Source organism: Falco biarmicus, chromosome 2, assembly GCF_023638135.1.
Source record: "Falco biarmicus isolate bFalBia1 chromosome 2, bFalBia1.pri, whole genome shotgun sequence".
Taxonomy (NCBI): Eukaryota; Metazoa; Chordata; class Aves; order Falconiformes; family Falconidae; genus Falco; species Falco biarmicus.
In genome coordinates, this window is record NC_079289.1 from 10,293,785 (window position 1) to 10,311,295 (window position 17,511).

The following is a 17,511-nucleotide window of genomic DNA, read 5'->3' on the forward strand; positions in this document are numbered from 1 at the left end:
GAAGTTTTTTGTCTCTTAAAGATTTTGCAGCATGCTGCTGCCACGTTGGTATATTGATGTTTGCAACAAACACTTCTGCTTGCCACAGGGCCCATCTAGCGGTCTTGTACTAAGATTTCCTAGTGCAACGGGCTCTGCAGGTGAGGTCAAAGCTCATTGTCTGGAATTTATCCGAGATTTTGCCTGCATCAGCAAGTAGTGTGGTGCACTAGGAGCAGTCCTGTAGAGAGTCTGTTGAGAACATGCTGCCCAGACTGTATGTGGATATGGACACAAAATAACCACAGACATTGTGCCTTAAACACCAGCTGTCTCCCTAGCTGGCAACTGGGCCAGGTTCTGGGGATGAAAATACACACAGAGCCCCGGAGGTCCCCTCCATGTGCAGTTCCTCTCTGGTCATGGCCCTCATCCCAAATCCCCATGAGCAAACTGAATGGAGAGGCTTTTCCCAGAGGTGGAAAACAAGACTCCAGCAAAATCAAGTGTGTACAAATTTTCAGGTTTCTCCTCAAAGCAGCAGCCGGGGTGCACCAACACTCCGGCATTACACCTCCATAAAACAGAAAGAAACACAGAGGACAGATGTGGGGTAGTCAACCCACCTCCACAGGGGCACATTTCTCTCTGAAGCGTCTTTACAGCTTTTCAGGGCGTTGGGTATTGAGATACAATCTTTCTTAAAACAAATCTCTTAAAATAATGGGGTTTACCTTTCCACCCCACCCCCGGGTTTGCCCCGCTGCGTGTGCCTGGCAGAGGGTGGCGCGGCCCCGTGTGTAGCAGCCCCGGCAATCACCGTTTCCCTCCTCACCGCACATTTGTAGCAAATTAAAATAATTAGGGGATGGCAGGCTCTCTAAGACATGCGGGGAGAGAGCGGGAAGGTACAGGGGAGGGTGTGCACGTCTGGACGGACTGACATCCCTCAGCAAGCGCCCGGGTAGAGGCTTCGGCAGCCGGGCGGGCTCCAGTATCTCCAGCCTCGCCCGGGCGTGCTGGCGGGAGGACCTTGTCTCCGGGCGCGGGGGGGGGGGGGGAGCGGAGCCCTCACGGGCGGCGCCGGGGGTGCCCGTGAGGCGGCCGGGCCGTGGCCGGAGCCCGCCTCCTGCCGCCTCCGGGGCGGGCCGGGCCGGCCGGCGGCGCGGCGGAACTCGAGCGGGCGAGCGGGTGGAGCGGGCCGCCGCGATGTGGTCGTCGCTCGGCAGCGTCGCGGAGCCGGCTAGTCCCAGGGCAGCCAGGGGCCGCTTCTGGGCTGTGGCGCTGGGAACAGCGGCAGGGCTCTTCCTCCTCGGGTTCCTCATCGGTACGGTGCAGGCTAACCGTCCTTCGGATCGCGGGGCTCTCCCCGCCCTCCCCGGCCCTTCCAGCCGGAGGAGACGGCTGTGAGCCGGGCCGGGGGCGGGAGGGGGCGGGAGGGTTCCAGCGCCCGGGGCTCTGTGCCAGGGAGGTGCAGTCGCCGACCCCTCCTGGGGTGATCAGCTCCTCCGCAAGAGAAAAGGGGCCTTTGTCTTTTTGACTTACCTTTCACTTTCCTTTTACATAAAGTAGTTACGCTGTGGGCGTGAGAGGAGGCGCTGGGTTTGTGAGGAGGGGACCGGAGACCGGCCACTCGACCCTGCTGGCTGCAGCTGCACCAGCCCAAACCGGAGGGGCGGGAAGATAAATGCGGGGCTGGGGCAACGCCGACAGGAGGGGTGAAATAAGACTTTGATTTAATGTCCCATCTCTTCCAGGAGGGGTGAAATAAGTCTTTAATTTAATGGCCCGTCTCCCCCTCGGCCCAGGCCCGGCAGGCCTGCAGGCTGCTGCCACACAGGATTTCCTCTCCCCAGCCACCCAGATGGATGAGGGTTGGCATGCGGGAGGAAGGAAAACAAAAGAGCCACTTGTATTTCGAAATGCCTTTTGGTGTGTGCTTGAGGTTCCTGGCATTGGGAAGCCCAGACTGAATTCCTGTCTTGTGGAAAGAGCCTTTCACTGTGCCAGTGACCAGTGCCGTGCACCGTGCACCGGTGCCAGCTTGTTACCCGCTCTCTGCTCCCCACCACTTCTCTCCTTTGCACTACCCATGTCACTGCTGCTGCGTTTGCGCTGAACGTGTCCACAGATGTCAGAAACACTTTCTTTCTAGCCAGGTGTTCCTCTCATCACTTACTCTGGTAATGTCTGCACGGTAAGGGATGGATTCCAGACTAAGAGCCAGACAGACCAGAGAGTGAGAAAGGAGTTGCAAGACATCTGTTCCTTACAAAGGGTGTCTGTGTTTCTGTGCATTTTTGTAAAGCTGCTGCCTTATTACTGAGGTGACTGACATGACTGACAGCATGATGTTCTGGTGCTAAAGGGAGACAGTCAAGTCTCCTTAGAATCTACAGTAAAACAACTGTGATGAATAAACATAGTATTTTAATCCCCCTCAATATCTCCCTAGGTAAGTTGAGTTCTCTTACTGTGTGGGGGACTGCCATTGCCATCACAGTGCAGCTGACATTAGGTTGTGGCTGCTTGTCTGTGCTGAGAGAAAAACAGTTGTAAAATACACAGTGAAAATCTTGTGGTGATACCAAAGAGAAATGGTGTGTGTCATGGGAATGTTGGACTGGTGTTTTTACTGTTGTATTTTGGTGTGTTGTACAGGTTGGTTTGCAAAACCTGCAGAAAAGACGACATCGAGTCCTCATGAGGACATGAAGGCGGCATTTATGGCTGAAATGAAAGCTGAAAACATCAAGCAGTTTCTTTAGTAAGCAATGTGTAGATTAATCAGTCCAAAAAAGAAAAAAAAATATTTCAAGCAGGAACCAGCCCAAGGATGCCACCAGACAGGGGATGGTGTGCAGGTTCTCAGATGTAGGTTTTATTTAATGCCTCCCAATTAAAAATTAGCCAAGCTCTTCCTCAGCATTTAGTGAATGCTTGTACAATGAAGTGGAAGTTCGGCCTTTCTCTTTTCAGTCTACAACAGTGTTATCTTACATTATTTTTTATGGAAAAAACATTCACTTCAAATTAGGCTGTATGAATGAACTTAAATGAGAAGAGATTAAATGGAAAATAGTAGAGCATGTCAATGTAAAAGAGAAGAAAATCATACCAGTGTTTGAGCCTTTAGTTCTTCCTACAGCTTAGGCCTTAGTACTTTATTTCTACTTCCCCTTCACACTTTGTCATGCTGTGACCAGACCCAATTTCTGTTAATTTGTCACCATTCCAACCTTGTACTCACTTCCACGAAGAAAGATAGGTTTCCAAGCTCTGTCCCTCTCACAGTGAATAGCTAGGACATGGTAGATACCTGGTGTCATCTCATGGTACATTAGACTGTTCATAATACATCTAATAGTCTTAAACCTTTAGTCTTTTTTTAAAGACCATTTATTTTCCCCAATAATTTTTTCATTTCATCTACCCTTTAAATTAGGTGATCTCAAATCTAGTTTTATTTATTAAATCATGTAAGCTAAGTTGCTGGCATTTTTTCCTGAAAATTCAAGCAATGCAAGATAACAATATATATATATTTTAAAATCTATTACAGTTTAATACTATAATTGATTTTGCAATTTCTGTAACTTAGAAGCTTTAACTACAAGGAAGCTGGTGTACTGTTATTTGTTTGCTTTAGGGATCTTGTAAACAGATTAATTTTCTCTTAGAAAAGTATAGTATTTGTTAAAAGCATTAATTTATTCCAGTAAATAACAGACTAGAAGTCACACTTTTTTGATAAAAAATTATAGTCTGTGGAAAGAAAGTGTTAAAGTATCGGTTATTTTAGGAGTAATCAACAAGCTTGGGTTTGCCTTAAATTCCCAGCCTGACTACATAGCATGAAGTTGTATCTTAGTACAAAGCTAAATTACTTAAAAAAACATTTTTGGTTTATAAGACTGTGGCAATCCCACTGATTCCATTTTAAATGCACTTACCATAAACTATTGCAAATAATTTAGTTGGGAAGTACACTCTCCTTGCTATATAACAGTCATGTCTTGGACTATATAAACATTGAAAACTGATGACTTAGGATTTTTTTTTAAAAGTCTTAACCTGTGGTTTTGCTCCTACAAAGTCAAATGTTGTTAAACAGCTCTGTAAAAGGACTGCTGACTTCTCAACTCCCTGTCTCTGTGCAGCAGGAAACATTGTGCCTCGTTTACTGGCATGCAACCAGTTCTGTGGTGAAATATGGCAGATATTTAGTCACTGCTCAGAACTACCAGTACAGTCAACAAATTAAAGGAGGAAATGAAGAAAAACATTCAGTTAAATGGGGTTATAATACAGGAGAATGTTATTGCATAATTCAAATGTTGATGAAAACTTGAGACTTAAACATTCTTAGCTCTTACAGAAAACAGCCTTTGCCTCTAACAGTAACTGTGCTTATGGTTCAGTATGTCACCCAGCAAATGGTACTGTCGCTGTAACAGGGACTTTTGGTAAGGTGTTGGTACTAGGTGTTGACATTATCAGAAGAACATGGTTTTATCAAGCAGAATTTGGCTGCTAAGGAGTTAGGACTTGTTTAGTTTGGAGAGAAGGATGCTGATGCTGAGGGGTTATCTCATTGCTTTCTGCAGCTCCCTGAGAAGGGCAAGTGGGGAGAGAGGTGCTGATTTCTTCTCCCTGGTATCCAGTGGTAGGATGTGTGGGAATGGTTCACAGCTGCACCAGGGGAGGTTTAGACTGGACATGAGGAAGCATTTCTTTACCGAGAGGGTGTTCAGACCCTGGAACAAGCTTCCTAGCAAGGTGATTGATACCCTAAGCCTGTCAGTGTTTAAGAGGCATTTGGACAAACCCTTAATAACATATTTTAACTTGGGCAGCCCTGAATTGGGCAGGCAGTTGGCCTAAATGTTTGTTATAGGTGACTTCCAAATGAAATGGTCTGGTTCTGTTCAGTTCTATTCTAAGTGTATAGTTCTTTCAAAGTGCTTTGTTGGATGGCTTTGTTCTCACATGAAGTCAACAATTAAAATTTTTCCCAGTCTTAAACCCCTTCCTTATTGAAGATGCAATTTCCTTCATTAATGCCAGCTGGTGCAACACATGCTTTTGTGGCATGTTGATGGCATGGTCATATGACAGAATGAGGTCATCATGATGACAGCCTCATTCAGCTGGGAGTTTCTTCAGCTCACTTTACCACTGGACTTTCTTGATGGTCTAGTCAATGGGTTTTCTTCAGACAATGGGTTGCTTACTGTTTATGGTATCTTTCACTATTTTTTTTTCACACTGCATAGCTTTTAAGTCACAAGCTGTTGAGTTTTTCTGTTCCTTGTTTGTAAGCCACAGTAAACTCACTCTCTTATTTGCCAGCAAGACATACTCAGAGTAAACTTTTAAATAAATCAGTATTTCTGCCAAAATTAGCTAAAATAGTGGGATGCAAAGAGAATATCCAGTTAATTAAAAGTAGAGGTCAGAGTAATTATGCACATTTCTAAATTCAACACAAAAAAATAATGACACTCAATGCTTTTATCCCTTTGCAAGGAAGGTCAGTCTCATTATGGATAGGAGTGATTGGCCTAACGGCACTTAGAAGACAAGGAGTAAGGGACAAGACCCCATAGCTGATGAGATCGTGCCATTCTTGCTAAACCATGCTGTGAGGAAGATGCAAACATCTGTGATAGCTCAGGACACACTGAAAACCTTTACCTCAGCTTACATATAACAGGCAAAAGCATAGATGCAGAGGGGTCTAGGTCCTTATTTAGCCTGGGCACATCTGGTCATCTCTAGGGGGTTTATTTCCATCTAGGCTAAGAGGAGTTCTGCTTATGAGGTGCAATGCTTGATACTGATTCATTGCTTCTTTTTCTCTAGCAATTTTACACGGCTTCCTCACCTAGCAGGAAGCAAGGAGAATTTGCATCTGGCACAGCAAGTCCAAGCTGAGTGGAAGGAGTTTGGTTTGGATTCTGTTCAGTTGGTTCATTATGATGTCTTGCTCTCTTACCCTGATGACACTAAGCCCAACTACATCTCAGTAATTGACGAGCATGGAAGCGAGGTACAGAAAACACCATTTTTTGCCACCAGGGAACAAAATCACCTTCATATACCTTGGAAGACTGGGAGGGAAAGCAATCCTCTGCTCTGTTAATGGCTTTGGGCCTGATCCAAAGCACACAGAAATCAGGAATTCTTGTTTGCTTTTATAATTTGTATCTTTGTTTTGTAATGTATGTACTAGGAATACTAATAATTACTCTGGTTCATATAGCACACTGACATATGGATTAAAGAAGAATGATGTAAGAGAATTACTTCATGTTATACAATTGTTTTAATATTCTGTTATTTAAAATTAGGAAAGCAGCTGCCGTCAGCATCATTATTTTCCATTGATTCATTATACGGTATTGATGATTGTGCTAAATTAAGTTTCTTGAAGATTAGAGATTAGCCCTGGACGTGTACTACCACAAGTAACATCAGTTCATTACAGAGCTTCTCTAGTGCTCATAGAAGCTCCAGGAATGAGCAGAATGCAAGCGTTTTTTACCATTACGGTCTAACCTGCTCTTATCTGCTGAACTGAGACCACCTTAAGGGACCCTGTGATCATTTAAGCAGGATTCTGTGCCAAGGGTGGAGATGGGATTTGCAAGATGACACATTGAATCTGCATACTAAAAAGGATGCCCAGTGCTTGCTAAAGTATCGGCCACTCCTTGTTTAGAGTCCTAAAACTAGAGTCCTTTAAACTGCAAGTACCTGTGAAATGTGCCCCAATAGACAGTACTCCTTTTCCATGTTGCCTGATTTACTTTTTTTCTTTCCTTCTTTCCTGTTAGATTTTCAACACATCATTATCTGAGCCCCCTCCTCCAGGCTATGAGGCTGTTAGAGATGTGGTACCACCCTACAGTGCGTATTCAGCCCAAGGAACGCCTGAGGTAACATAGTAGAATAGTATAAGAAATGGAGGGACAAACGGAAACAGAATTAGAAACAGGAACAGAGGTAGAAATAGAAATAATAGAAATAGAAAAGATGGAATGCCGTAGCGTAGTGTAGCATAGCATAGCACAAAATAGCAGAGTGATACAGAATAATGTGAAACTCCTGGATCTTAGGCTTTAGTCCAAAACCTGACATATCACCAGCAGGAAAAATGTCCTAGCTCAGATGTTCTTATGAGTTTTGCTATAGAGTAATGTTCAAATTGAACAGTCTTACATATATGTTTGATTTTTTTTCTTTAGTTTGAGTCAGAACTGGGTTTTATTTTTACCTTTTCTTTAAAAATTATAATAATAAATCTTCAATGTTCTGAGCTGCTATAAGCTTCTCCAGGTATTTCTGTGACTGTGCACCATTGTTTCCCATCTTGGTGAACAAATAAGACTGTTACATTTATTGGCCAAATGAACAATCTTAATTTTCAAAATGTTGCTTGCCCAAGGCTCACACTGACAGGTATAACTACACGATGTACAGTATGATTGAAAATGGCTTTTGCTACCATTTCTAGCAGGCAGTAAAAGTGTTGCTGTGACCAGAGCTTAACACTAATCCTTTCTATCTTGTGCTGCTGGTACCAGCTGATGGGTTTTCTTTTATAAAGCTGACTGTGTAACAGGAGCCTTCTATCCTATGATTGTTAGTGGTTTCAATTAATATTTTGTAAGATTAGAAATGTTTTTTTGTTTTTCTCAGTATCTTTCCTGTCTACACATGGAATAATTTAGGTTGGCAGGGCCCTCTGGAGGTCATTTTGTCCAATCTCTGCTTTAAAGTTTGATCTGACTTTGAAACCTGCTAACAATGCTTTTACTCACACAGTGCGTTACTAGTCATGTACTTTCTGAAGTTTGTTAATAAGCTGTGCAAGTCTAGGAAACAAAAGGTATCTTATATTCAATTGCCTCAGGCACTCAAAGTGAGCTGGAGAATCAGGCGGATAGTCTGTGCCCTAGGATATGAGACCTTTGAGTGTTTCAAGAATTGCAGTTGGAATTTTGGAACATAATGTGAGGAAAAATTAATGGATTCTGACTTTGTATTGTAACATAATATCCCCAAAGACAGACAGAATAACCTCCTTGCTTTACTTGGTCTGTGAAGAGCTGTAGTAAGTGATGGGGTACGGGCAACAATAAAAACAAGTTTAAGAAGCTGCAGCTTCCTCCTTAGAAAATTATTTTATTTTAATTAAGTACAATAACTTAGTTTCTGAAAAAAACAAACCACAATACCTAAAAAACAGATTTTATTTTTTTAAATGTGATGCTTATGTTCACCTTATTACATAGTATTTCGACAAAAACTCCAGGTACCTAGCTAGCAGTGTTAGCAATTATAGTCTCCAGTGAGCGGTTGTCTGCACCTGTACTGCAAAACAGCACAGGAGGGAGCATGTATGGAGCTCGGCAGCGGGAATACTCAGTGGGTTCAGGGTCAGGCTTGTTTATGTATTTTGTGTTAAAACCCATTCTATTAAAAACCACAACTAAGTTGTGGAGAGAGGTCTTTGGAACTTGCAAACTGCAATCATCAGTCATAGGTTCTCTTTTTGCTCATTGATTTTGCAAACGATTCCTGCATAAAGCGCCAAGTTCAATGAAGGGAAAAGACGGTAAAGTACCTGCATCCCAGCATAACTGTAGTCTCATGAAGAGGCCACCTGCCTGGGAAACAGGAGAAATGGTCAGCGTTCTTTCCACTGAGAGAGGCCAATAACACAGCTCACATTTTCTGGATGAGTGCTATAATTAGGGAGTTGTGGAAATGCTGTTCAGCACTGCTAGCAATATTACTTTTTCCTGCAGCTGCTTTTTGAAAATACGTGGCAGTGACTGTGTTTTGAAGGTTAAATACTGCTAGAGTGGGATAGTAGCTGCTAGAGTGGGATAGTAGCTACTTGCCTGCTGAAGTGAGACCCCACAAAGATTTAGAAGTAGTTCCCACTCATTTCAGGTTGTCGGTAGATGGAACATGGAATATATCCTCTTCTGTCATACAGATGGACAGCAAATTTATGTTTCTTCTGTATGGTGTGTTTTAACTAAATCCCAGTAAACAATCAGATGAAAACAGTTAAGTTTTGAGCAGACAATTCTTTTAAAAGAAATATTTAGCAGATAGCAGACAAAGTAGCAGAGTCAAATTCTGTCAGACAATAGTAGTGTTTTGAACATTTAGCATCATAAATAATGGTAAAATTCTGCTTTTCACTTCCTTTTTAAGTGACTGCAGAAGTACTTCCATCTAGTTAATGACGGTCGCAGGTAAGAGGTGTAATTGAGATCTCTAACTATGCTAAAAGAGCCCAGACAAGATATTTTATGAATCCACGTTACATTTTCAAACCTTGCATTTCCTAATAGTTTTATAAACATGAGGGATTTTATCACATCACTAGGAAGTTATGATGCAAAACTGTCACAATGCCCTGCTGACAAATTTATTACATTGATGTAGTTCATAGTCCTGTTAATGAAAGTTAAATATGAAAAGTTTTCAGAGATGCTAAAAGAATTTAATTAATAAAGCCTGATTTACTATGCAATAGATTAAATATTGCCAGAATCTTCAAATAAGTACCTTTAATGTAGTTTCAGAAATCTAGAGATTGAATCTTAATTATTGCACAACACGCAGAAAAATGCCATGAGTACAGATTATGTACTTTATATCGGGTATAGTTATGAGAGCTTCTAAAGATCAGAGCTGTTCTTGTCTTTATGTGATGGCATCTGCTTAATGAAAGACATTATTTAAAAAAACCCTGTAAAGTGTGAACAGGTTTTCAACGTAAAATGTTACTCTCATGTTTTACGCTTCATTGTAGATCAAGGGCCCTGCATGTGAGAACCCTGCAGGTTGCTGTTAATTATTATAATTACAGCTCTGCACTTAAGTAAGCTAAACTATTGAAAACAACATTTTTGTATTTGTCATAAAAAATACAATAGCCTACAAGCGTAGGTATTCTCTACAAGATATTCTAAAGAAATTATGTTAAAAGGGAGGACCAAATTCCCCTTCTGCTTAATCTAAATAGACTTGAAGAACTGTCTTGACTTCAGTAGTTACACTTGATTTTACTGAGGGGGGAAAACTATTCCATAAATTCCGAAAAGCCTACCTGAGAATAATCCTTGCGTTTATTAGTTAATTCTCTGAACAGAGAAGACCAGTCTTACTAGGTGTGAAACCGCCTTATTTAAATACAGTCCCCTTTATTTAATGGATTTTTCCTAACTGCATTAATTTTGCTGAATTTAAGAAGAAATTGCAAATTAAGCAGATTACTGATGAAACCACTACAGTCAAAATGACTGTACCACAGTGTTATCGGGGCATGCTGTATGCTGTTACATGAGACCACCTGAATGTCTAGTCCGTGATATTTATTGGTATAAGAGGTTTAAGCATATGCCTTTTAGAAATTAAATTGAAGACCTCTGTGAAAGTGACTAGTAATATGGAGAAATGCACTAAGAGTTTCTTGTCATCTGATTTTAATTGTCTGAAATTGTAGGCATCTTCCCTAAACCAGTCTTTGAGGGTTGTTATAGACATCTACTCTTAATAAATGGTCTTTGAGATATAATCAATGAGAGGTATATCCAGAAGGCAATTTATTCCTTCCTAAAATAGGTTTTTAAAATAAGTTTGGGGTGAATTCTCCTAGAAAGGGTGTTCTCGGGGAATTTTCCAGCTCTTCACTGGCTATGGAGTGCACTACAGGACCTTCTTAGGCAATGCACACAATTTTCAGGTAGCTGACATTAAGGAAGATGAATCACACCTCCAGTATTGAATAGCACGGTTGAGACAAATCATGAAGAATACTTTATTCATGTGCAACGTGTATTTATTTTGACAGGCAGCCACCTGTAAGCTTCTGCAGTATTATGAATAAGAATTAAGCGCTGAGAATTTCAGAGGGCATTGACATCTTACTACATAAAATACAATTGATATTTACTGTGGTGTCTGAGTCCAAAATACCTCCAGCTGTCCAAGACTGACTACAGCTTAAACAGACTGTGAAAAGAAGTAAGTGCCATACTCTGAGCACTTACTCTAAGTTTCTCATTCAGAAGTCATATCTTAACATTTTCCATTGTGGACAAAGTCTGGCAGCTTTGGATGGTAGGAGTCTAAATTCATTAGAAATCACTTACCTATGTATTTGTCTCATGATCAAAGAAGAATTTATACTGAAGCCAGTCCCAGAGCATATTGTTCCCAGCTTATTCTCCTACTGGATCACATCCTCCTTTTGACATGCTAATTTATGTTCTTGTTTCAAATTCTACCTCTTTCTATCAGGGTGAATTAGTGTATGTGAATTATGGCCGCACCGAGGACTTCTTTAAGCTAGAACGTGAAATGGGAATTAACTGTACAGGCAAGATTGTTATTGCCAGATATGGGAAGATCTTCAGAGGAAATAAGGTAATGCCTCTATATAAAAACATTAATTGTGCTGTCCTTCAGTTGATTTCAAGAGACTGAAACACTTAATTAAAATGATCTGGAGATTACTTAGTGTAACTTGAGTTTTCTTAGAGCTGTGTTCAAAGATGACCCTTCAGTAGAAGGGAAAAAATACATGTTTGATATGTATATAATACATCTGTAGGATAAAGGTAAAAAAGTTGGAAAACAATACATATTTTAATATTAATTTTCATACTATAAATTGCTCCAAAATATTACTAATAGTCTTGGGTAATGCACTCTTAACTCTGAACTAAACTGTTCTCCGGTTGGTTCAGCTGTGCTTTAAGATGCTTATATTGTGTTTCTTTGTAATGGTTTCTATTACAGAGACTATAACTATATGGAGGTTATTTTAATTTCTGTATTTGTTTATTCAATGTCCCTATCATATAAATATTTTTAAACTAAAGATTTCTGCAGATATCCATGGCCTGACAGGAAAGGACATAATCATGTACATGCTTGAGGCATACATTCAAGTTATTTCCTCAGTGAGGATGTGAGAAGACAGTCTATTTTAAGTGTGTTTGGCTCTTGTACAAAAATCAGTTTTCCCCAGTGAAAGTGACATGTAACTCATATCCTGGGTCATTTTTACAAAATTGTTACTGCTTTTAAAGATACTCTCTGAATGGGAAAGACTTAAAAATTGAAGAAAGTGTTGCTGTCTATGAATCTTTTCTAAAAATGAAATACAAACCCTCGAAGTTACTAATATCTAGAAAGGCAGTTGTCCTGTGGTTTAGAAATTACATGCCCTCATTGACACAAAGGGACAATATGTTAATTCTTACAGGAATATTTGTAATGACTGTTTATATACTGAAGTATTTGGTAGCCTGTATAAAATCTGGAGAACCATACTGTCATTTTCCGACTTTCTAATGGTGGGCAAGAATAGCATAGAGCATGAAGGCAAGTACTGTGTTTCCAAAAAAAAGGCTATGGTATTTCTGAATTAAAATACCCAAATTTAAAACTGTTAAGGATTAGTTGTCATGCAGTCACTATACATCACTGTCATATCCAGTAGCAAAAGTGATTGGGATGTCAGAATGACATATATTTTCTCTCTCTCACTCTCTACCAACCGGTATTATACAATCATAAAGTCTACCATGAGAACACTTTTTAAAATCAAAACAGTATGCAGTTCAGGCCTTTTGCCATAATGAGCCTAAGATACACACTCTAATTTAGTCTTGTCAACAGCCGAAGACAGTGTCAATCTCTCCAATAATAATCTTCCTGTGTAGTTTGAACCCTGAGATACATTCAGGAGATCATTTAGGTAAATAAGGTAAATACGTGACTAACTGAAAGACAAGGTTTTTTCCACGCATGATGTGTACATTTCAGTAGTCAATTGATTTGATCTGGATGACAGAATACAAACTCAGGTTATGTAGTAATACTGTGAAGGATGTTTTCTGTGCCACTGCAGTTATCTCCTAACTAAAAATCTAAGCAACAGCAAACCTCTTAATTTCTTATGGAACCTGATATATGCATATATATTTTCAGGAAAATTTCTGTTACAAGACAGTTATAGGCCCTTTTCTTAGCCCAAGCACTGTAAAAGGCCCTGAGGAGTAATCACTGTAATTTATAATACTTTCTTTTGCTCGTTGAACTCTGGTATCAAGCTATAAAGGACTGGATAGGGACCAGAGATATGCTTTGCAGGTGAAGAATGCTGAATTGGCAGGTGCCAAGGGTCTTATTCTGTTCTCTGACCCTGCTGACTACTGTGCCCCGGGAACAGATCCCTATCCAAATGGCTGGAACCTTCCAGGTGGAGGAGCCCAGCGTGGAAATGTGTTAAACCTGAATGGGGCAGGGGATCCTCTCACACCAGGTTATCCTGCAAAAGGTGAGTAACACTAGAGAAGTCATGCTCTGAGCGTCTGGTTTCAGGAAAGGGGTGGGGGTTAGTGAGGGTGTTCTTTCCCTTGGAACAAACCACATTTTTTCTTGGTCTTCCTGTTTCTCAAAGGAGGCAGCTTTGGGCTTCAGATCAGTAGGCCGCTTGTGTAAATGGTGCATGAGGGAAAGTGAGTGAGGGGATGTTAAGGGAGCCACACAGTGCAGTCCTGGGCTGCTTAACTTCACAGATGTACCCAAGTTAGCCCAGAGATCATGACAGAAATATTCAACAGCTGAATCCCTGGTCTTTTCTTTCTGCATCTCATCAGTAAGTCAGCAAGGAGCCAACCTGCACAGCTCATGGGTTTCTTTGCCTTTGCAGTTCTCCTTTCTGCAGGATTTGGGCTGCTTTCACTGCACAAGAGCCCATGCTGGCAATGCTGAGATCTTTCATGTTGGGACTCATGTCACCTGGCTGCAGCTGAGGCTCCTGGGAAGATAACCATTCCCCACTGGTTCATGACCTTCACCTCATGCTTCCTCAGCTGCTTATTTGAGCTCTGCCTAAGCTGTTCCATTTAGCACCTAACCCAGATCATTTTGACTGAAATGCATTAAGAACCATTCATGACAGCACTTGAGCCAGCGTGTCTGAGGGAGGCAATCACCTCAAGAAGAGTCATCCCAAAGTGATGGGGAAAGTTTCCTCTAGCCAGCACGACTTGAGCTGGAAGAGGATCCATGTTCACAACAGCAGCATGGTAGGAGCTGACCATGAGGAAGATTTCTGGTTCCTCATGCAAGGGTCAGTGATCTGATAGGTGAATCCCTGTCTGCTTCTCTCAATAAGGGCCCCTGTGACTGTTTTATTAAGGAGGAAACTATTTTTTTCCATATCTTATCTGCTGGCTTGCAAACATCAAATTTTGTTCACATTGTGAAAATTAAGATTCCCATTTGTAAAAAAACAAACATTATTTGTGTTTGAGCTTTGTCAAAACAAAACCTAGACTTCATTTTGTTCAGCAAACCAGAATATTCAGTAGCCCAGTGTGTAAGATTTTATCTTCATCTCTTATCAACTGGCACAATTCTTTTAGTGCCCAGCTGAATTTTCTAAGCATCAGACTGTGGGCTTCCTCTTTGCCCTTGTTCTTTATCTGTGGCTTACTCTGAAGTTCTTTCTAAAAACATTTCAGCACAAGTAATTAACAAAATTTTAAAATTTCCAGCTGGCTCTAAATGCTTGACTGCAGACACTATGGGAGATCCTTTGTTGGTGTCTCTCTGAAAACGTGATGAAGCATAAAGAAGGAAATCACTGAAGTAATGTCAGCCTGACTTTGAGGACTGTGAAATAATTATCCCTGACTCCAGTGTTAGGACTGTGCTACGAACTGTACAGATTCCTTCTGAGAGTTGTAAATATGAAAATATCTGTCTTTTGCTTTCAGAATATACCTACCGATTAGACAAAGCCAGTGGTGTAGGTCTCCCAAAAATTCCAGTTCATCCCATTGGCTATCATGATGCCGAGTCATTGCTGCGGTAAGTGTATGGGAGACATGAGGAATTTCAAGCAGACTGTTTGTTGAAAGTTATGAGAGTATTTGAAAATAAAGGGAAAAGACTTTTTCACTGTGCTTCTACTGTAGCTGTTGAAATAGTATGGTTGTTTGTCATTAGGTTCTCTGTGGGAGGTAAACATGCTAGCTGTTACTACATATCAGGTGGTCTGCGCAGAGCGATCTGGAAATGATCATTTGTAATATATCATATCAGTCAAGAATACTGATGTTATAAAGTGCCTCTCAGTTTGAATAAAGGCAAAAATTTTTGGAGGTGGCATGAGACCTGTCTTGTGAAAAAGACCGCAAATGAAGTCATTCATTTGTCCAGGGAATTACTGGCCATGCATGTTTGATGGGACAGTATCTGTACTGTCCTGTTAAATGAAAGCGTGTGCTTTCTCTCATCAGGTGTATTATGTCGCTTAAATATGAAATGATGCCAGCGAACTAATCTAAGGGCACTGTGCAAATTCTGGAGTATTATAGGCTATTTAATAGTCACCTACCAGTAAGTAAGTGTGCTTACTAAACATACAAGTCACATGAAGACTACCAGCTTGCCAGAGGAATCAAAATTCATAATTATCTCAACAAATCGAGGAAGTTATCTGAAAAAAACTAAGATGTGATTCAGTTGGCAAGTGTATCATTCCCCTAACGATGTAACAGCAATCATCTGTATCAACTGTAGAGGGAGAGCAGGAAATGCCAGGGTTGGCAACAGTACCATGGGTAAGTGTTTAGTGCAATAAGTGAACATAATCTTGGGTGTTTATATAGGAGCTTTACATCTAAATCACACAAGCAGTCATTCTGCTCTGTCTGATGCCTGTGTTTGAATACAGAGTCAAAAAAATGTTCTACATTGGTTTTCTATACCGGTTTCTTCTGAAGTACTGAAGCTATTTATTTTTATGTGAGGCAAAATTTGACTGTCTTTGGTGGTTTTGCATACCTGATGTTTATTAACACTATTCTATTATTTTTCTTATTTCCTCCCAAACTTTACAGACTAATACATCTCCAAACTTTCTTTTCTTTAAAACTTCACAGTCATCAGTGTTATGAGTATAACTGCTCATAAAGATAAAGGTATCAGTTAAAACCCCCTCTTTTTCCCACTGCCAGCTGGTAGTGGTGGAGCAGATTACTATATATGAATATGATGTAGCTAGATATTTCTTTTCGATAAGTTTTAATAATTCTAGAACTTGGTTTTAATAATTATGAATAAAATCTAAATCTTCTAAAAATACTGGGTCCTGTTTTTCACTTTTGTCTTGAGGAGTCATAACTTCTAGTTATTCCTGCTATCATATTTTTATATAAAAAATTTACTGAGGACTTGGAGACATGCTGAAGTGTTCTGCATAATAAAGCTTGACTGAAGTAAGCATTTACAGTAAAAGACATGCTTTCATTTGTAATAAATATATTTTGCCTAATAAGAACCAGAACATCCAGCATACTTTTAAATATTTTTTAATGTTTCTCAGAAGTTCATGTAAAAAATGGAAATCCTTTAGAATGTGTGATAATTATGGGTTATTGTGACCCACTGACTTACTGCATTTCTAGTTGTGTTAACTGAGAAAAAACATCCCACCTTTGACAATGGAACAAGAAAAAGTCACTTGGGCTGATCACGTTTCTCCAGTTTTAGGCATCTTTGAAACACATCAACTCTGCCTATGCTACCAGATTAAACAGTGCCCAGGGACAGGCACTGGAAGACAACTGCCTATGCTGTTAAACTATTCAAATAGTACAAATCGATCTCTGCTAATTCAAATGCAAATGGAGTTCAAGGCAGTAGAAAGTTCCAGGGACTCTTTACAAGAGACAGTTTGTATACAAAACATTTGGGGGCCAACACTGTTTTCCAACATAGCTGCAGGCCATTCCAAGATAGTCTCAATGCCCACAACTATTCCTGTATGTTAATTTGCTAGTATTAATGTAGCTAAAAAGATTATTCTCCTGTGGAATCTTATAGTATAAATTGCCTGAGACAATGACTATCACTGTGGTCTATGTGTGCATGGGACTTAATAGTGATTCTTGGTTCCTCGTTTGTGTTTGGTTCTATTGTAAGATGTCTGTAACTAATAATCTTTTTTTATTTTTATTTTTCATAATAGTAATATGGGAGGATATGCACCGCCACATAGTAGCTGGAAAGGAAATTTGAATGTGTCTTACAATGTTGGTCCTGGTTTCACAACAAATTATTCTACGAGGTCAGTTTTATTTCATAAGGAAAGAGTGCTTGGCATCAGAGAAAAAACCAGCTAGAGCAATAGAATTTGACCAGGATAGAGTACTTGGGGTTATTTGCATCATTCCTTTGATTACGACTATTTCCTGGGCTGAAATGCTCTCAGTGCAAAGCTTCAGTAGATTTACATCTTGATTGGGTGAATATGACTGAATTGCTTTCGTTTCCAGCTAGTCTTGAACCAGTTTCATTTGAAAAGCAGCTAACCTTTGACAAACTATTTTATGAGACTGATTATTTTTTTGAGAACTGCATTTGTTGGTTTTCTTTTTTAAATTCATGAGGGTCCAGCTTCTGATCTTACCTATTGCCTTA

The 17,511-nt window shown here is 40.3% G+C and overlaps 1 protein-coding gene across 2 annotated transcripts in view; it reads left to right on the plus strand.

Moving 5' to 3' along the window:
* The first annotated feature begins 1,040 nt into the window (after positions 1-1,040).
* The window catches only part of LOC130145231 (putative N-acetylated-alpha-linked acidic dipeptidase), a 31,480-nt gene continuing 15,009 nt past the window's right edge, over positions 1,041-17,511 (plus strand). Inside the window, exons 1-8 of one of the 2 annotated variants that reach the window (XR_008820416.1) lie at positions 1,041-1,306; positions 2,641-2,746; positions 5,845-6,031; positions 6,819-6,920; positions 11,308-11,433; positions 13,168-13,354; positions 14,802-14,895; positions 17,060-17,158. Coding sequence is in view for 1 of the 2 variants with exons in the window: in XM_056329837.1 (XP_056185812.1) it covers positions 1,189-1,306; positions 2,641-2,746; positions 5,845-6,031; positions 6,819-6,920; positions 11,308-11,433; positions 13,168-13,354; positions 14,802-14,895; positions 17,060-17,158 (1,019 nt within the window). In the remaining variant the exon portion in view is untranslated. The remainder of the gene's footprint in view (positions 1,307-2,640; positions 2,747-5,844; positions 6,032-6,818; positions 6,921-11,307; positions 11,434-13,167; positions 13,355-14,801; positions 14,896-17,059; positions 17,159-17,511) is intronic. The other variant, XM_056329837.1, reaches the window with a different exon arrangement.